The sequence below is a fragment of the Macrobrachium nipponense genome, chromosome 12 (genome assembly GCF_015104395.2).
Source record: "Macrobrachium nipponense isolate FS-2020 chromosome 12, ASM1510439v2, whole genome shotgun sequence".
In the NCBI taxonomy this organism is placed as follows: domain Eukaryota; kingdom Metazoa; phylum Arthropoda; class Malacostraca; order Decapoda; family Palaemonidae; genus Macrobrachium; species Macrobrachium nipponense.
Window position 1 is genome coordinate 69,981,649 of NC_087205.1, and position 19,090 is coordinate 70,000,738.

The 19,090-nt window shown below is 34.2% G+C and overlaps 1 protein-coding gene across 3 annotated transcripts in view; it reads left to right on the plus strand.

Annotated features, from left to right (window-relative positions):
* Positions 1-19,090, plus strand: part of LOC135224588 (uncharacterized) — a 368,063-nt gene that overhangs the window by 317,122 nt on the left and 31,851 nt on the right. For 2 of the 3 annotated variants that reach the window (XM_064263722.1, XM_064263723.1), the window contains 2 exons: positions 1,186-1,327; positions 13,302-14,688. In XM_064263722.1, coding sequence (XP_064119792.1) covers positions 1,186-1,327; positions 13,302-14,688 — 1,529 coding nt within the window. Of the gene's footprint in view, positions 1-1,185; positions 1,328-13,301; positions 14,689-19,090 lie in introns of those variants that run through there. The other variant, XM_064263724.1, reaches the window with a different exon arrangement.

Consider the following 19,090-nt stretch of genomic DNA (forward strand, 5'->3'; position numbering starts at 1 on the left):
ATACTATGGCTAAGTAATATCTTTGTCAAATGCACATAAAAAACATTATTCCGGAAAAACACCAGGACAGAGGCTCTGAATCTCATTGTAGGGCAGGAGTCCACACGTACACATTTCGTATCTCGTGTATGGCAAAACAAAATGTTAACAACTGATAAGAAAGTTGTTGTATAAAAATATTTTAATCGGGATAAAACTATTGTAGGCTGTTGGTAAACACAGGTAGGCTAGCTACCTTCTGAACTGTGTCATTTACGAGAAAGACAAAAGGAACAATTTTTGTTGTTTTTCAGTACATTTCAATTATGAGAAAGAGAAAAGAAGGGGTTGCTTTCTTTTCAGCATACATATTTTTGCAGTACAGGCAGTCCCCAGTTATCGTTGGTATCGGTTAAAGGCGATCCGGTTTTATGGTGCTAGAGCCAGCAATTTATGGCGCTTATCAGCACCCAGCCGAGAAAGGAACCTCTGCCAATAACTGGGAACTGCCTGTATATATTTTGTTACAAAAGAGGGGGGGGGAAGGTAGATATTTGTCATTTGTATAAAGTTTTCAATTTAATGTGTGGTGTTTGTTGTTTATAAGCATATGTAGCGTATATGGTCATGAAGAAAGGCATGGAGTTGCCCTTGCACATCCGTAGATTTTTTTTACTCGCCTTTATCCGGATTTTGCCATTTTTCGAAAGTCCATACCTTTATTAATATGAATAATCAATGGATTACGGTACATATGAAGGTAATTATCAAAGAATTTACTCGCTATCTTTTGACTTTCTTAATAGTAATCTTAAGAAAGCTGCAGGCATATGGTATAGTAATGCCATATTTTTTTTTATCTTCACTATTTTACATGTGTTGCTTAATTATTTTAAAGAATATGAAGGAATATTCAATCTAACAACTTACCTTCACATTTACTATAATGCATAATTAGTGAAGTCCTGTTAAATTTTCTTGTGTCTGTTGTTGATATTAAGGGTTTAATATTTGTCTCAGAGTCATTTATGTAAATTTTCAGTCACCATTTTACATTAATCATTATGAACATGCTAACAATGTAACTATGAAATTGATCACTATTTACATTACAAAACAGCTAACCACATAACATATTAGCTTGTGATGTCAGATTATATATTGAAATGTTACCACCATCCCCATGGGTATTGCTGACCCCCATAGGTGAGGGTTCCCCCCAACAAGGTGGCGTTGTGCTGCACGACTCTGGTAGCGAACGTGGCCGCTTCGTCTGTGAGGTGTGTGGTTGTGAATGCCGTACAGCTGCAGGATTGAAGAGTCATACAACGGCTATGCATCAGACCAGGTCTGCCCCCAAAGTTTGTTGTACTTGTGATTATTCACAATGTATACAATTGGTTCTAAGTAAGGGGTAGAGATACTATTAGCTTTTGGTACTATTCGGGAAAGCATGTAATTCCCAGCAGAGTGTGGTAGTTTGTCATGTTTATCCTTTTAACTAATCTAGAGTAGTAAAAACTGATCGAATAGCAAGAGGATCTGGAGTTTCACAATGGTCTGTATTTTGTGTTCACATTTTGCTTTACTGTTTTTGAGATATATTGAAGACAAGGTGCAGTATATGTTTTGAATGTAGCTTTTCAAAACCTTTGGAAATTTTACCCTAGAAAATTCATTTGAAAGTTTCAGTTTATTAGTGCATGTGTATTTGTAAATCATCTGCAGCTTATTTTAGATTAGTAGTATTAATACGAAGTTTGGTCTCTTGGAAATTATATGCTATTGTATGATATAAGGAACTAGTAAAAAAAAAATGTTTTGGAAGTTAGGGTTGAATGTAGGCAAAATGGTGTGAGCAGCCATGGAATTATAGTTGACTTATTCCCATTTTCTCCTTGGTATTGTGTCCTAATACTGTTTTCCGTTTATCAGTATTGTGGGAATTAATGTTTGGTGTTAAATTATTTTTGAATGCATGGCCTGTAACATTTAAGTAACTACTGTGTATATAATAGATTCTTCTTCTTCTTCCTACCACTACTCACTTGCTTAGCTTACTTGAACTATAATTTACTGTTAGTCTACCTCTTTACTTTTCTTTTATAAAGTGTTGGATCAGTGGTAAAAAAATTTCTGTGAACGTGAAAAGGTTTGCTATTTTTTTTAAGGTCATTTACTATCACTCAATATATGTGGGTAGTTAGTCTCTTACCTAAGAATAGATTCAACTACTGTATATTTCTGTGTATCAGACGACAACCTTTAAATCCTAAAATTCACCCCAAAAAATTGGGGTTATCTTATACTAACATTCTAAAATCAATTCTTGAAATCTAAAATGTGTATTGGTAGGCTTGCCTCGGCTAGGTAGGATAACCACCAACATGCATGAAAATTCACAATTTGAAATAAATTCATAATAAAGGTAATAAAACCATTTTCATCTTATATATTATTGGCATATCTTCATAGTAAATAGCCTATTTTTGGGTATATTCTGTATCAATGAAACTAACTTTTATCTGCAAACCCAGCTAAGAATATTAAACATCGAGTTATGGTTGTGATCACAGCAGCCTTTATCTTTTGGTAACCTTTCAGAAATATCAATACAGGGAGTCACTGGTTATCTGCGATCTGGTTTTATGGGGCTTGTTTAGCGTCATAAAAGTTGAGATTTATGGAGCCATAATGGGCCGAGTTCCGGTTACTGGTGCCATAAGCCCCATTATGACGCCATAAATTGCCAAGTTTCGGTTAATGGTGGTTTTCACTTATCTGCACACCCCCGGGAACAGAACCCCCACCGATAACTGGGGACTGCCTGTAAAAGCGTAATTAGGGTAGTAATAACATTTAGGGTAACATATTATTCATTTTTAATTAAAAGTTTTTCATACATATTACAAGATTCATCACATATCCCACCATCATAGGGATTCCAGTCTGGTTCTGTTGGGCATTTTTAAATGATTTTCCATGTGCCAAGTAGTTTAAGATATATCTTACATTAACTAATCCCCTTTCATTATCACCAAACTGTGTCTTATCTCCAATGGTGATGTTTGTGGACTTCAAGTCTTCTATTATTTTGTCTATGGTATTTTCAACATTTGCGTAGAGCTCTGCCCTGGATTCACATTGGGGATTTAGGAACTTAGTAATATTCAATATTTTCTTTACTCACGAGTTCCCAGAGCATCAAACAAATTGTTTTGAATTCCTCATATTTAGTTAATTTGCTGAAACTACCAGAATTCAAAGTTTTATGTGCATCACCGTGTTCTGAACTAACGAGAAGCAAGGCTTCATTAATTTTAGCTCTTTCATCTGTTATTTCCCCTGAAGATATTCAGCTGTCAGCATCAGCTAACCGATGATTAACTGTATATGATACTAGCTAACTTTTATCTGTATGGGAAGCTTCAACTTGTCCACAGAAACGTGTGGCTTGTGTTATTACAGGTGGCTGATTCATTCTTCTATTTTTGAAATGTGTTAGTACTATTATCAATTATATTATTAGTATTATTGGCACTGTTGTGATTATTGTTATTTGTGTTACTTCCCTGAATCACCACAGTTTGTGAAATTGGAACTGGGATTCTACTGCGTCTATCTGGTGTTGGTCTTAAATTATATGAGTTATCTCTAACATTGTCGAGTAATTTGTCAAAGGCTTTATGCATTTCCCCCCAAAAATTATTCACATATGCTACTCATCATTACACAACAGCAAAAAAAATCATATGTGAAATTGGCACAAAAGTATCACCAACAATTAGTCACACAAAATGATACGCTACACAATATTTGAAGAAAAATTATACTATGTATGGTTCATTATGCACAACAGTACCTCAAAAAAAAATTCTCATGCACTGTTAATTCAAAGGTATACTAGTATATATATAAAAAATTCGTTAATTTTAACTCAAAGTGCACAACCGTTAAAAGAAATTATTCAAACAATTTTTAAAAGAAATTATTCAAACAAATGGAACACAAATATGTAAATATTCAAAATCATATATCACCAACCAAGTGTAAAATTTTTTTAAGTCTTTATACCCTTATTGAGAAAGAATTAAAAAAAAAGTTTTATATTTTCTAAGAGAAAGAATACGCAATCTTTTCACATACTTAATAGAGAGAGAAAAAATAATTCAGCTTCAGCACACTTACTTTTGTTATTGTTGTTCTTTTTGCTTTGATTCCGATATCAGTTCCTTCGTTGTCAAATTCACCTGTTGTATTTTAAAATCAATCTTGAATGAAGCTGTTTTCTCGTTTCATTGTTCAGCAAAGATTCGTCCTTGTCGAAAATTTTTCAGTAACGTTGATTCTTTAACAGGAATGTTTTTCATTCATCTGCAATGCACTTCTCGGCTCGATGATGTCTTCTTCGTGCACTTATTATGCCTTTGTTTCATAACACGCTATGTCTGTTTCTTTTCTTCGAGTAGAAAACAAAACTTCTCACTGTTGTATGAAGTCTGATTGCACTTTTCGTTTACGTCTTCAAGCAGGATTTTATCGATCACACTTATTCTTCGCTGTCGATATTAATTCTAAGTTCTGTTTGTCGATTGGTATCACTCTTGTAACTTGAAATGTGTGTATTTATTTAACTATCTTCACTGCACGTTACGTTTCCTGGATTCCACAATTGCTGGCACCATTTTTATGTTGTGCCCTTTTTAAGGTAGAGTGTTCGAGTGTATGTTCTTTTACCTGCTTCCTTCTTCTTGATGATTGTTCTACAGTCTGGTTCTATGTTTAACTTTATGCTTCTTCTTAATGCTAGTTCTGGATTACTAATCTTAGTAGTCTTAGTCTTTCAGGAGAAGTTTGAATGAGATGAACGGCAAAGTTTCTTTCTTTACTATTGCAAAGAATACAAGTTACAACTACAAAGTTTATAAAGTGACTTTTGTTTGGGCCACTGGCATGGTGCTTGCTTCTTTACTGTACAACGGCTGCCGGTCTCCTCTGTCTTCTTCTGGCGCTCTGAAATTCAGCCACCCTCAGATCGAATTTGCTCCAACCTCCTTAGGCGATGTAGGTTCTAGTTCTCCGCCCAACTGGATTCTTGATTTGTGAAGCGGATATTTCCTTATCTTTTCCCCATCCCCTTTTAGGTGGGGTTAACATATTAATTCCTCCTCTTCCAGGCAGACTCAATAGTTTAACATGTTAATACCTCCTGGAGGTGGAGCTCCATTATCGATAGAAACTGAGTAAATCTGGAATGAGGTTACAGTCTTATGATTTTAATTGCGATGGTGTTATGGTCCAACTTTCTGTGAATTAGGTTTTGTTACGTATAAGCTTGTTGATTGAATTCTGGCTCACACACAAATCTCAATTCTCTCTCTCCTTCTCTTTCTCGTTATTTCACTGTACTTTGATTGTTCTCTTTCTTTCTATTTTTACGCTACCCTATCTACTATTATTTCTTATAGCTATTATTACAGCTCTACTCTCACGTTCCCCCATGCTTTTCTAACAAAATCGCAGCAAATATCAAGTGAGGCATCATGCTAAGCTGTTTGTAACTATTTAGAACAATTCAGCCATATGAATGATAATTATGTATGATAATTATTGTACATTATTTTTATTACCGGTTGTTTGTGAATGGCAATGAAATGTAAACAAAACAATGGTTTTCTTTTAGGCAACGTGTGTACAAAAAACATATAAGAATCGGCTTTGTTAAACTCAGCTTTGATAATTTATGAAAGGAATGTATCTCTGAATTAAGTCCTAAGGAATGTATCTCTGAATTAAGTTCCATTCAGCAACTAACGGTGATGATGTCGGTAAAACATGATCAGCTAATAATACATGCAATATGATTAGGTACAGGTAAAACAAGTTTTATTAAAATTATTATTCTCAATACGTACAACTATCATTTGACATTTGTAAGTGGATATCTATCAGTGTAACAACCTAACAGAGGCAATAGTCTCTCTCTCTCTCTCTCTCTCTCTCTCTCTCTCTCTCTCTCTCTCTATCTTCTCTCTCTTCATCTCTCTCTCTCTCTCTCTCTCTCTCTCTTCTTTCATTGACTGTAATGCTAGTGAATGGTACTCCTCCATCCTCCACTAAAAAAATTCCAGTTTCTAGAATTCTGGATGAAATGATTGTAAACCCGTACTAACATAAACAACAGAATTGAGAAACAGCTGATTGCTGATGTCATTTACCGTAACTTTCGAGCTTTTATTAAGAGCTCCGTTGAAATTGTCAAGTTGTTACACCCTGCCGATTCTCAATGGTAAACATGAAATACATTTTTGTTTGTCCCTCATGCAATACATAGAGATCTCAAGTAAGAATACGAGTAAATTAAAACTGCAAGTTATATATAGCCAACGCTGCATAAAACGAGTAATCTTAGTTTTACCAACCCACTGAGCTGATTAACAGCTCTCTTAGGGCTGGCCCAAAGGATTAGATATTTTTACGTGGCTAGGAATCAATTGGTCACGTAGCAACGGGACCTAAAGCTTATTGTGGGATCCAAACCACATTATATCGAGCAATGAATTTCTATCACCAGAAATAAATTCCTCTTTCTGCCAGAACGGGAGAAATAACATCTAATGTTTATACAATGAAGTAATATGTGCATGTTTTCAACTAAACCTTGTTAATTTACGAGAAATATCGCATAATTATATCTGCTCTAACAACTAATGGCAATGAAAATATCAATAATACTCAATCAGCCGAGATTTTGAGATAAAAAATATCAAATGCAAATGGTTTACATGACGAGTAATACTTTAATTGGATACAACAAGCAAAAAATCTTTATTTAAGTAATCATTATTACAAATAAGAGTTGTACCGTTCAACTTTTGCTAATGATAATTTTTCTCAAAAAAAAAAAAACTCAGTTTTTGTGATTTAGAAGTCATCTTATACTACAGATATGAGAAATTCATGAAAATTTTGCAATGATTTTTTTTTTACCTTGTTTTATCTAAAGGTTGCCTTATACACAGAAATATATGGCATATAAAGTGTGTTATTCCCTTTTTGTCTTCCTTTATCATTAAGGAATGAAGATTCTTCAAGGTTATCCTTCCCCATTCTTATCTCCCATAGCTGTTGCTTTGAGTATCACTAATCCATTATCTTCCCACATGGCTGTTCCACTTAAGAACAAAACTTCTGGATCAGCTGAGGAAAGTCTATAAGTAATGACTTGTCTTGTTTGACCATCTAAATAATAAAATAACTTAGGACCCTCAGAATTTCATTATAAACAATGTCAGTTGCCTTGAAAAGCATGTTAAGGTCTTGCATATAAGGGTCAAGTAATAACATTTGCCACAAGACCATGTTTGTTAAACAAGATTTGTGGAAAAGTGTGATAAAAAAAAAGTCTTTCATTGAAATAGTATGTAAAGTGAAGTGACACCATATTTCATTCATTTATTTGACACACTTCTTTTAGTGGATAAAGTTTCTGAATGGATGGATTGCAAGTCCTGCCAATAGTATATGTGACAATTATTTTTGTTGTTTAAAGTTCACATCTTCTAGCAAGCTTTTTCAACTTACCTCAGGTTGAATTAGTTCACAGCAACCTTTTCATTTGGTTGGTATGTCTGGTTGTTTACTTTCCACTGTGTGGTACAGTTGCACACAAAAAGCTATATTATTTCACTGGCATTTTCCATACAATTGATCACATTTCTCTGCCTCTTGGAGGGGTATTTAGTGCATGATTGGAAGGATGACATAATACATGCATGTAAATTTCTTGATGTATGTTGCTTTTGTTGATAATTGTTGACTAATCTTGGTATTTTTTTAAACTATCAGATTTTCTTTCAGGTTCCAATTGAGACATTCAGATTTTTAAATTACTCTGAAACTTTTTCTTTTACTTTTGTGCTGAATAGGTTGAATTGATTTTCACTAGTTGATATTTTTAAAGGTAATATCTTGGTTTAGTTTTATACATTTTTATATTTTCCCTTAAAATCAGAAGCTTATGTATAATAATTTTGACTATAGATTTTTTTTGCTGTTGGAACATGTTCAAAAGAATACCAGATTAATTTTAAAGCCATGATAATTTTTTTCTTGAAGTTTTTCCAGAAGCGTAAAACTTTACATAAAATTTTACTGTGAATAATTCATTTAGACTTGGCTTTATCAGAAATGCATTTTCATTAATTTCTCTCTATCATCAAAAAAGGGTTGATGGGGAGGAATGTGGCCATAGTTGAAAGTTTATATAACCAATGTTTCCCTTACATTTTAACCCTTTAAGATTTTTTTGGCTGGTTCCAAAACTTGTTTCTGGCAAAACCTGTGCTGTTCTGGTTTACTGCTTTTGTATTTTGAGATAATTTTCATATATTGCTCTCTGAATGTGTATGATAAGAGGATTTTAGTGTTGGAATCATTTTGAAGTCAGATAATTTTAGTCTTTTAGTATTTTTGAACATGTAAAACGACTCCGTTATATAGTAGTCAGAATGATGGGTTGAACTTAGTGGGTAACAGAAATATCTTTACTATTTATAAACAAACATTTCTAAAAATATATTGGCAATTCATTCAGTGTGTTTGCACTGTGAAGAAACATAAATTTACTTTCCAGTGGCATTTATATTATTGGTATTAGTGTCAGTTACAGACAGTCCCTGGTTATTGGCAAACTCGGTTAATGACGATCTGGTTTTATGGCACTTGTCCAGTGCCATATAATCGGCAATTTCCGCCACCATGATGTGCTGATTTCTGGTTATTGGCGATGATGCATACCTAACAGAGGTGGCAAAATTGTTTTCTTCTCAGTTCTAAAGACAAAAAAAAACGGTGGCAAAATTATTTTCTTCTTAGTTCTGAAGACGAAGGAAAAGGTGGCAAAATTGTTTTCTTCTCAGTTCTGAAGACAAAAGAAACGGTGGCAAAATTGTTTTCTTCTCAGTTCTGAAGACAAAAGAAACAGTGGCAAAATTATTTTCTTCTCAGTTCTGAAGACAAAAGAAACGGTGGCTAAATTATTTTCTTCTTAGTTTTGAAGACAATAGAAATGGTGGCAAAATTATTTTCTTCTCAGTTCTGAAGACAAAAGAAACGGTGGCAAAATTATTTTCTTCTCAGTTCTGAAGACAAAAGAAACTGTGGCAAAATTATTTTCTTAGTTTTGAAGACAAAAGAAACGGTGGCAAAATTGTTTTTTCTCAGTTTTGAAGACAAAAGAAACTGTGGCAAAATTGTTTTCTTCTCAGTTTTGAAGACAAAAGAAACTGTGGCAAAATTGTTTTCTTCTCAGTTTTGAAGACAAAAGAAACGGTGGCAAAATTTGTTTCTTCTCAGTTTTGAAGACAAAAGAAACGGTGGCAAAATTTGTTTCTTCTCAGTTTTGAACTGATTTAATAAAAATTTTCTTGGTCCAGTTCTTATTTGCATCAGAGAGGAAGTGGTTAATCCATAACCCATACATTTTCCAGATAAGCCAGTGCTAACCAATACATATATGTATCAATATATTTAAGGATAATTTTAGTATGGATGATGTCATTTGGCATCATCAGAAATGCAAAGGTTATGAAGAATATCCAAATGATAGGCAAAACTGATAAAATATTTGTCAGTGGTGAATGGTGTAGTACACCCATGTTACTGGTTAGACAACCAGGAATTGGAGATTTGAAGAAGAGTTGGCTGTAAATGAGTTTTGGTGTTCCAATGATGACATCCAAGAACATTGAGTAGTGGGGAAGGTTGATGAAATCATGAATTTAAATATTGAATTAAAATTAACTTCTTCGTGACCTGCATTATCTGAATGTCTCATTGTAAACTGCTTTATTTCTGCCAATACAGTCAGCCTTTGATATCCAGGATTTTGCCCACTTGAGAAGTTTGTAATATACTGCATATTGATTCAAAAACTACATCAGAATTTTTAAAGTTATACATCTAAACAAGAGTTAGTATGCCAAATGTAGCTTCATAGAATTTTTGAAATTATGATAAATGTCACATTGAATAAGAATAAGAATTGGTGGGTAGGAAAATCCTCTAATTTAGTAAAAGAAGCAAAAAACTAAAACCAGTTAGGCAGGCTCATCTGCCTTTGTGGGGCTGGTTGACTGACTGAAATAAAACTTTCATTTTAAATAAATGGTAAAAGATATGTAGGTAATTAGTCCACTAGTAACATATTACAAGTGATTAAAATATACGTACATCATGTATTATTATTACTGGTAATGTGTATACGTAATAAAAAAAAAACTAATAGATATCTAATTTGGTTTCTTATACATAGTACCTAATTTTGGTTCCTTGTAGTATATAATTAATTTATATTTATAATGTAATAATTGGCATAGAGTGCTTATATGTGAATATGCTCAGCATTTAAGAGCTTACACCTGTTTCTCTAAAACTAAACATTTATAAAATCTTATCAAGGACAGTCTGATTGCCAGGATATAAATTTTGAACCACCTTTCTGAGAACTTGTTTTTGAACTCAGTGGTCTTAACTGGTTATCACTACTGATGTTTTTATGTAAAGTTTTCGAACAATAACAACAGAAATAGGTTATTTAACTTCCCAAGAGACTAAAAACACTTCTGATCTCATCTTGGAAATGATATGACAAAAAAAATACTAAGCCTCATACTAATCGGAATTGTGGAATTTCACATTAAATAGGAAACATGTTAAAGATATAATTTTGAACTCCATGGGAAAGAAGTCTTAATTCCAATGTGTTTTTAACATTTGTTACATATCAGTGATAAAATATCTTTTTAGCTGCCCAATCCACAGATTTCTCATTTATAAAAAAGAATACATGCTACAAAGTGAAAGATAAATAATCATATCTAAAGCAGTGAATGTAGATCCTAATTTTGACCTTATCCTGTCTCAGGTTGGTGGGAAGGATATATTTTAAAATAGTAGTTGGTGTAGTGTGAAATAAAATGACTTGGTTTTCAATTTGCTTCATACCATCTTTGGGTGTCAGATTCATTGCACATTTGATAGTTTCCTGTATACTCATAATTAGTGATCGTCTTGACAAGGATAAAAATCTTCGTTTTTTTATGGAGGGACCATCATCAGTTGTTGATAACATTAGGGTTATCCCTATTGTTGATGCCACTACACTTCGCAGATTGTGGATGTCATCAGCCTCTCCGTCAGCTTTTCTCTGCTTTGGATAGTCTTGTCCACCTAGTGTGTCCCTAGTGTTCCAAGATCTCACCCAACTGGATGAACCCATGTGGAATGCCCTCAAATTCTTTTGAACAAAAAAGCATGTTGTGTAAATTCATGGGTTGCATTAGGTTAGATTAATGAAGGGTGACTGGTTCTCCTTCCCCTCTCTCTTCTGTCTATTAGCCCAGTGGTCATATACATCCTATCTCTGACCATAGTTTGTAGATGTGACTCCCTCAATTTCTATTTTAACATGGCGCCTGGTAAAACTACCATCTTAGGTCTAATTAGAATAATATTGCGATTTCCTGAGCTGGCACTCCAGTGCTTTAAAAATGGGAGGACCAATTTTCTCACTCTTCCTAGAGCTAGGTTACAAACAAGTCAGACTGCATGGAACCCTGTCAACTTCAGCATCACTTAAGCTAGTTTGTACAGGTTACAGGATTCATCCTTTCCCTGCTCAGATATGTGACTGGGAAGCTAACAATTTCAGGTGGGAGGAAGATTACCAGTCTTGTTCTTCGGACAATGCCACCAACCTAAGGAGAGAGGCTTCATAACAAAAATTGAGGTTGATATCCTTGAAGGAACAATTGGTGGATTTTGAAGTTGATTTGCTTTTGTCCTTGTCACCATAAGAAAAAGTGAATGTTGTCAAGTTTAGTGAGAGGATGGTACTCCCATCCCCCTCACTTGGCTGCCTCTAGTTAGCTACCTTGTTAACAAACTTCAGTGACCAAACCAGCTTTTATTAAGATACATTAGTTGGCAGAGAGTACACTGAGCTGGGCTTGTGTGATAGAACTATGTGGCTTGATTATATGATTAGCCCCTTGAGAATGGCACACATCAGTTACCATGCAAGATTGCACTGGCAATGTTACGACACATCATATGATAACTATTTTGTGCCATACTATTTGAATGAATTTTGCAAGAAACATTAAAATTGCTTAAATGGACTATAATTGTAAATAAGGAAACTCTTATGGCTTAACAGGCAGTCCCTGGGTTACGACATGGGTTCCGTTCTTGAGAAGTGTTGTAAGCCGAGAGTCGTCGTAAGCCAGAACATCGACAAAAATCCTAAGAAAACCTTACTTTTAATGCTTTGGGTGCATTGAAAACTCTATAAATTGCATTCTTATTGCATTTTTCATCAAAAAAAGCTTCAAATATGGATTATTTTGCATTTTTGGTGTCATATTTCTTCTGCCAGATCAGCATTGTAGGCGCCGTAACCCTGGAACATGCGTCGTAATCCTGGAAATAATTTTTGAATAATATAATTGAAAAGCGCCTCAACCTTGGAATGTCATAAGCCGAACCCATCGTAACCCGAGGACTGCCTGTACTTAGGCAGTGGGGGTAGCCCATAAGATATCATGGGAAAAGGTGTTGCATTAAAAATTTTTACAAGCGTTTTGGCAAAGAGGCCCCTCTCAAGTTGTATTGTTAATATCAACTTTCAACTTCTTGTTGTAGGTACAGAAAATTTTTTTTTAATATTTTTATACCATGTACATCTTTACAGGCAGTAACCCAGACTTCCAGCACTGTTGCTATTTATTCCTATTGATATAATTAAAATGATTTGGGTTAAGGCGATTTTCAGCTTACAGCGCCCTGCCGAGAACAGAACCCCCGCCATAACCCAGGGATTGCCTGTATATCTTCTTTCCACTGATGTAATTTTTTTTTATACTGGCTAACTTAAAGTTTGCCCAGTCAAGGGGGTTTGTTAGAGTATATTTAGCCTGGCTAGTGATGGTTAAGGGGTTATATATGAAAAACTTTATTTGTAGCAAGTGCTGTATTCAATAAATGGTATTAAATTTTAACACCTTTACTCAGTAAGTCATCAATTTATTCTATTGCTCCTCTGCATTAAAAATAACAAAACACAGCATTTTGATGAATTGCTCAGATCCAAACTTGAACCTCAGTTATAATGTAAGTTTTTAAGATTTCAGTAGGGCTGGAAGGTTCAGTATACCACCTGTCTTTCTTAATGATACTTTTGATAAGTATTCTGTGAATTCTTAATAGGATAATTTAAAAAAAATAATAGTTACTGATCTTGATCATTTGTGTTTTAACAGGTTCAAATGCCATTATTGCCCATTTGCCAGCAACAGTGAAGATGCAGTGAAGCAGCACTGTAGCTTGAAGCATCCTAAGCTACAGAATGAAGTTCTTGATGTTTCCCAGCGAACTCGTTTGCAGAAAGAGGAACATTTACTTACAGAATCTGGAGGCCCTACATCTGCAAGTAGCCAAGAGGCAAGTGAAGCTGAAGGATCAGAAGCTGGAAAGTCATGTAATGAAGGAACTGAGAAGCCAGACAGTGTGAAGATATATAGCTGTCAATATTGTCCATTTTCTACAAACATCCAGTCTTCACTTAATACTCATAATCGCAAAAAACATGTTGATACTCGCATGTACAGATGCAACCATTGTAACAGTCGTTTTGCTACCAATAATGATACGATGAGGCATCATCGTTGGAAGCATCAGCAACTCAAGCCAGATATCACTTACTTAGATCAGGCTGAAGGAATTTCAGTGCCTGAGCAAAGTGATGAAGAAAACTGTGGTACAGTATTCTCAACTCCAGTTTCTGACAGTTCTAGCAAGAAATCTCATCGCCACATACCTGGCCAAGATCTTCCCAAAAAAAATAGAAACAGGACTCCTGTTCATAGTAGGGCTAGTTCACCTGTACCTAGGACAGAGAGTGCCAATTTACCTAGTGTTGAAACCTTGCCAGTGGCACCAATTTTAAAGAGTACTGTTGAATCTCATGTGATTTATAGTTGTTGTCATTGTAGTCATAGGTCAAGCAAAGAGGTGATGGATGATCATATGAAAAAGCATCACAGAGACATGCCTTATCAAGTCAGAAGAGAAGAAGCTGACAAGGTGTTTACAGAGGTTTACATATATAAGTGCATTCATTGCATTGTGGAAAGTATTTCCCATGCACAGTCCATGGATCACTGGATCCAGAATCATGCATTACGGGACTTCAAGTATCAAATGGTATTGAGACATTCGGGTGAAGTGTCCAATCAGGTTGTAACAAGTACAACTACTGACAAAGACCTTTCTGAACCAAGTGTTATTGATCCAGACAAATTTTTGAACGATGATACAGGACTAAGTACAAGTGGTAGTGATTTTGGTGCTGAAGTTACTTCAAGTATGGTTAGTACTAGCAGCTTGGAAGGAGTTAGTACAAGTGTTGGTAACCCATTATCTATTGTGAAAAGAAGAGGAAGTGGTCTTGATATTGTATCTCCTCATCGCTATAGTTTTGACACTGAAGAAGAAGATCAAAGTGAAATGGGCGACAGTATTGATGAAGATGGAGATAGCACAATACAAAGTAGTTCAGATATAGAGAGCCAAGACATGATGTATAAATGTGGCTACTGTAAAAAAAGTAGTTCCAGGCTACAGGAGATGGAAGCGCATATGACTAAAGTAAGTTACTTTGTTTTTTTAGTAATTTCAGAGTAAATAGATATTCTGTTTTTCAGTATTTTCAGAGTAAATAGTTACTTGTATGAAATAAGAGCAATAGCAATAGATTAAGTATATATATTACTTCTATTTGACCATATGTGGCATAAAGCACTGCGTAAATGGGGAAAAATTGTGTACGTATTTTGTTATAACGAATGATGTTAGATATTACATCTCTTGATAGAACTACCTTCAGCTAAATATAGGCACTGCTTGACTTGCAAACTAGTTGTGTTCCAGATGGCTGTTCATACCTTAAATTATTTCTAAGTTGTTTTTTAATATATAGTGCATAGTTTTTGTTGATGTTCGTGTTCCCAAGTTAACTCGGGATTCATATATTTTAAATCATGCAGTATTATAGTTATTTTGGATGTAAGAAAGGTAAAAAGAAGAAAATATTTTGATTTAAGCAACATTCAAAATTTAATATTTTTGCCATGCTTTGAAAGTTAAGAACTTGGAGATAATTTTGCAGAAGCAGCATCTAACAGTGGAAGTTCGCAAAGTAAACAATGCTCACACTCATCTATTAACAAAAATACATACATACCACTAAATGTTTTCTATATGAAGAGGAAATATAGAAAATGGGAATTCATCAAAGAAAAAGTTAATTCGGGAAGATAGAAATAAGTAGGAATATTTTATGAGTACTACTATTAATGAGTATTCGCATGATTGTAATGAGAATTCCTCTTCCTTGTGCTCTGTTCTTTGCAAAAATTCTTACTTGCAGAATTTGAATAAATGAGTGGTAATTTTAATTTGTGATCCTGTCTGTTTGTATCTCTTAATGTTCATAACATGAATGTTTGTAAGTAGGGTGGTGACTGTATTCTCTTATTTTTATGGTTTACTAGTATGAATACTAGGTATAGTTATTGTTTGGTCATCACACATTTGCAATTCAAGTACTACTCACAATGTGTTACTGCTGAAATTTTGCTAATTACAATGTTGTTATGCTTTAATTACAACCAAATCTCCATGAATCGTTACTGTATCCCCAAGTTTGACATCGTACACCATGTGATGGTGGATGTTTTAAACTGTTTAAAATATACATACCATACACGGTCTGGCCATGCACGGGAATGATGGCAGTGATTGCCAAAAGCAGCCATTATGACATGCTTGTCCTTCAATCACAAATGTGTGGCTGAGCCTTTAAAATTATATTTGAAATATGACTACAGTAGCATCTCTGCTTAATAAATGCTTAGGGGGTCTGGCTTCTTAATAAGTATCAAAACCTTGTGAGTAATTAACCCTTAAATGCCCAAGGGGCATAATAAAAATTGTCTCCCGTATGCTGAGGGGGTCTCGGAGTGAGCGCCGAAGCAGAAAAAATATATTTTTCAAAAAATCACAGCGCGCTTAGTTTTCAAGATTTAGAGTTAATTTTTTGCTTCTTTTTTTGTCATTGCCTGAAGTTTCGTATGCAACCATCAGAAATGAAAAAAATATTATCATATAAAACAGTTAAAGCTAACGAGTTAATTTTTTTTTGTATTGTACACTAAATTGCAATCATTTTGGTATATAACACATTGTAAGACGATCAAAGCAACACAGAGAAAATATCACAAAATGATGCATGAATTCGTAACATGCGGACATAAAAAAAATCTTTTTTCAAAAATTCACCATAAATCTAAATATTGTTCTACAAACTTCCAATTTGTTTCAAAAGGAAGATAAATGATTGAATATTACTATACTGTAAGATTTTTAGCTTACAATTGCAGTTTTCGACCATTTCAGACGAGTTAAAGTTGACCGAATGTTGAATTTTTTAATATATTTTTTTATATGCAAATATTTCAAAATTGTGAAAAGCTACAACCTTCAATTATTTTTTGTTGTATTCTACATGAAATTGCACACATTTTCATATATAAAAAACTATGAAACGCCTAATATGTAATGGAGCAAATATTCCGAGAATGCGACGTACGCATTTCGGAGATTTGCGGCGAAGAATCCGCGCCCGGAGGGAAGGAAAGTTTTTTTAAAAATTCACCATAAATCTAAATATTGTGCTAGAGACTTCGAATTTGTTTCAAAATGACGATAAATGACTGAATATTACTAGACTGTAAGAGTTTTAGCTTACAATTGCGTTTTTTGACCATTTCGGTAGAGTCAAAGTTGACTGAACATGGTTTTTTTTCTATTTATCGTGATTTATATGCAAATATTTCGAAAATGAGAAAATCTACAACCTTCGATTATGTTTTGTTATATTCTACGTGAAATTGCGCACATTTTCATATATAAAACTATGTAACGGCTAATTTAAAATGGTGCAAACGTTACGACAATCGCACATATGATTTTTTTGGAAGATTTACCGCGCGGACGTGAGGAAAGTGTTTTTTTTTCATAAATTCACCATAAATCGAAATATTGTGCTAGAGACTTCCAATTTGTTGCAAAATGAATGTAAATGATTAAATATTACTGAAATATAAGAGTTTTAGCTTACAATTGCATTTTTTGACCATTTCAGTAGTCAAAATTGACCGAAGGTTGAAATTTTGGCACATCATTATTTATATGAAAATATTTCAAAACTGATAAAAGCTACAATCATGAGTATTTTTTTGTTCTATTCTACATGAAATTGCGCACATTTTCATACATAATACTCCATGTAACGGCTAATTTAAAATGGTGCAAAAATTATGTCAAATGACGAAATAATTTCTGAGATGTGTCACTGATACTTTTTAGTGCAATAAGAAAGAAATTCGCGCTTGCGCGCCTGCGTAACGATTGTAAATAAAACAACACCTTGATTCGTGAACTCCCAGCATCCCCCAAGGTGTGTGATTCAAAAGTTTTTGGCTGGTAGGCCTATAAGTATTTTTCAGCGAATTTTTAAAAAAACTTTCTGTCGACATAAAATATGTCCAATCAGCACCCGACAGACAATTTATCTTGACGTAAAATACGTCCAATAGGCGTTTGAGGGTTAAGACCCTATATTATTGTCTGTCGTTAAATGTCTTTAGGTTTCTTACACCTAGCAATTCCACATTGTTCCTAACCTAAGCTAACCTTTTCTTTCACTTATAAGTTAACATTCAATTTGAGAGATTTATTTAAAAATGCTTCACATCTCAAATGATAGCATAGCTAAAAAATATTGATGATAATCTAGCTGGAAAGTACAGAAAGTCCTTAAAGTTGAGATGTTACTTTTATGTCTTTTTATTGAGTACAGTATGTTACTTTGAATTGTAAAGTAATATACCTTGCATTACTTTTGCTATTTTTTCTACTATTTTTACTCTAGATACTTTTGCTTATAAAACTCAAAATAAGTAAATGAACCTTTAGTTGGCTCCAAGCTTGACAAATATGGAGGGCCAACTTTATTGGTAAGAGAAAAAAAGGCTTGTGTCAAAAGCAATGAACTCTCCAAATGTAATGTCTCAAAGTATTGAAGCCTTTTATAGGGTGGGTGTGGTAGCAAATCCAAACAATAAAAACTATGGGAAAGAAATCTTAATAAAAATGACAACAGTGAATGTTGCAACAATGATAGGAAAGAATTGGGAAATAAGAGATGGTGGCAAGGACTTAGGTGGAAGTGGTAGGAATGAAAGTAACAGATAGTGACAGGATGACAATTCTGGTTGAATGGAGGTGACTCATGATAAAATGGAGTTGTTATACTTGTCCTAGATGACATGGTAGATGAAGTAGAATTGGGAAAACACAATTAGGTATAGGCTAACAAGCATAAAAAATTTGTTTTCATAATATGATCTGAAGTAGATAAAGAAGAAAAAACCATGAATCTTAGGAACAGTTTTCAGATACAGTGACACGTATGCTTAGGTTATTTAGAAAAAAGTAAGGGAGAACCATTAATGGAATTCTCTATAGAAGTTGAACACAAAGTTTAAGAAGCCAAGAGGAAATTTAATAATACACAATGAAGAATGAAATTCGATTATTATAAATACATGACATCAGAAAGGATGGCATATACATACAGTAGAACTCCAGACCTCAACCGTGTTAGAAGTCGACACAATCAGGTTTCAACACCAAATTTTGAGTAAACTTGCATTAGAGTTCAAACAAAATTCTGGTACAGTGGTACCTCGACATACGAAAGGCTCAACTTACGAAAGACTCGAGATACGAAAGCAAATACGAAAAATTTTACGGCTCTACATACGAAAATTGCTCAAGTTACGAAAGGTTGTTGCTGTAAAGTCCCGAAATTCTCCCGGACCACCGAGAACAATTTTAAAACTCGCGCGCCGCCAACTGAGTAAACTCGCTACCATCCTCCCGCCCTCTCATTGGTTCCTGATGCTAGTCACCCCATAAGATCCTG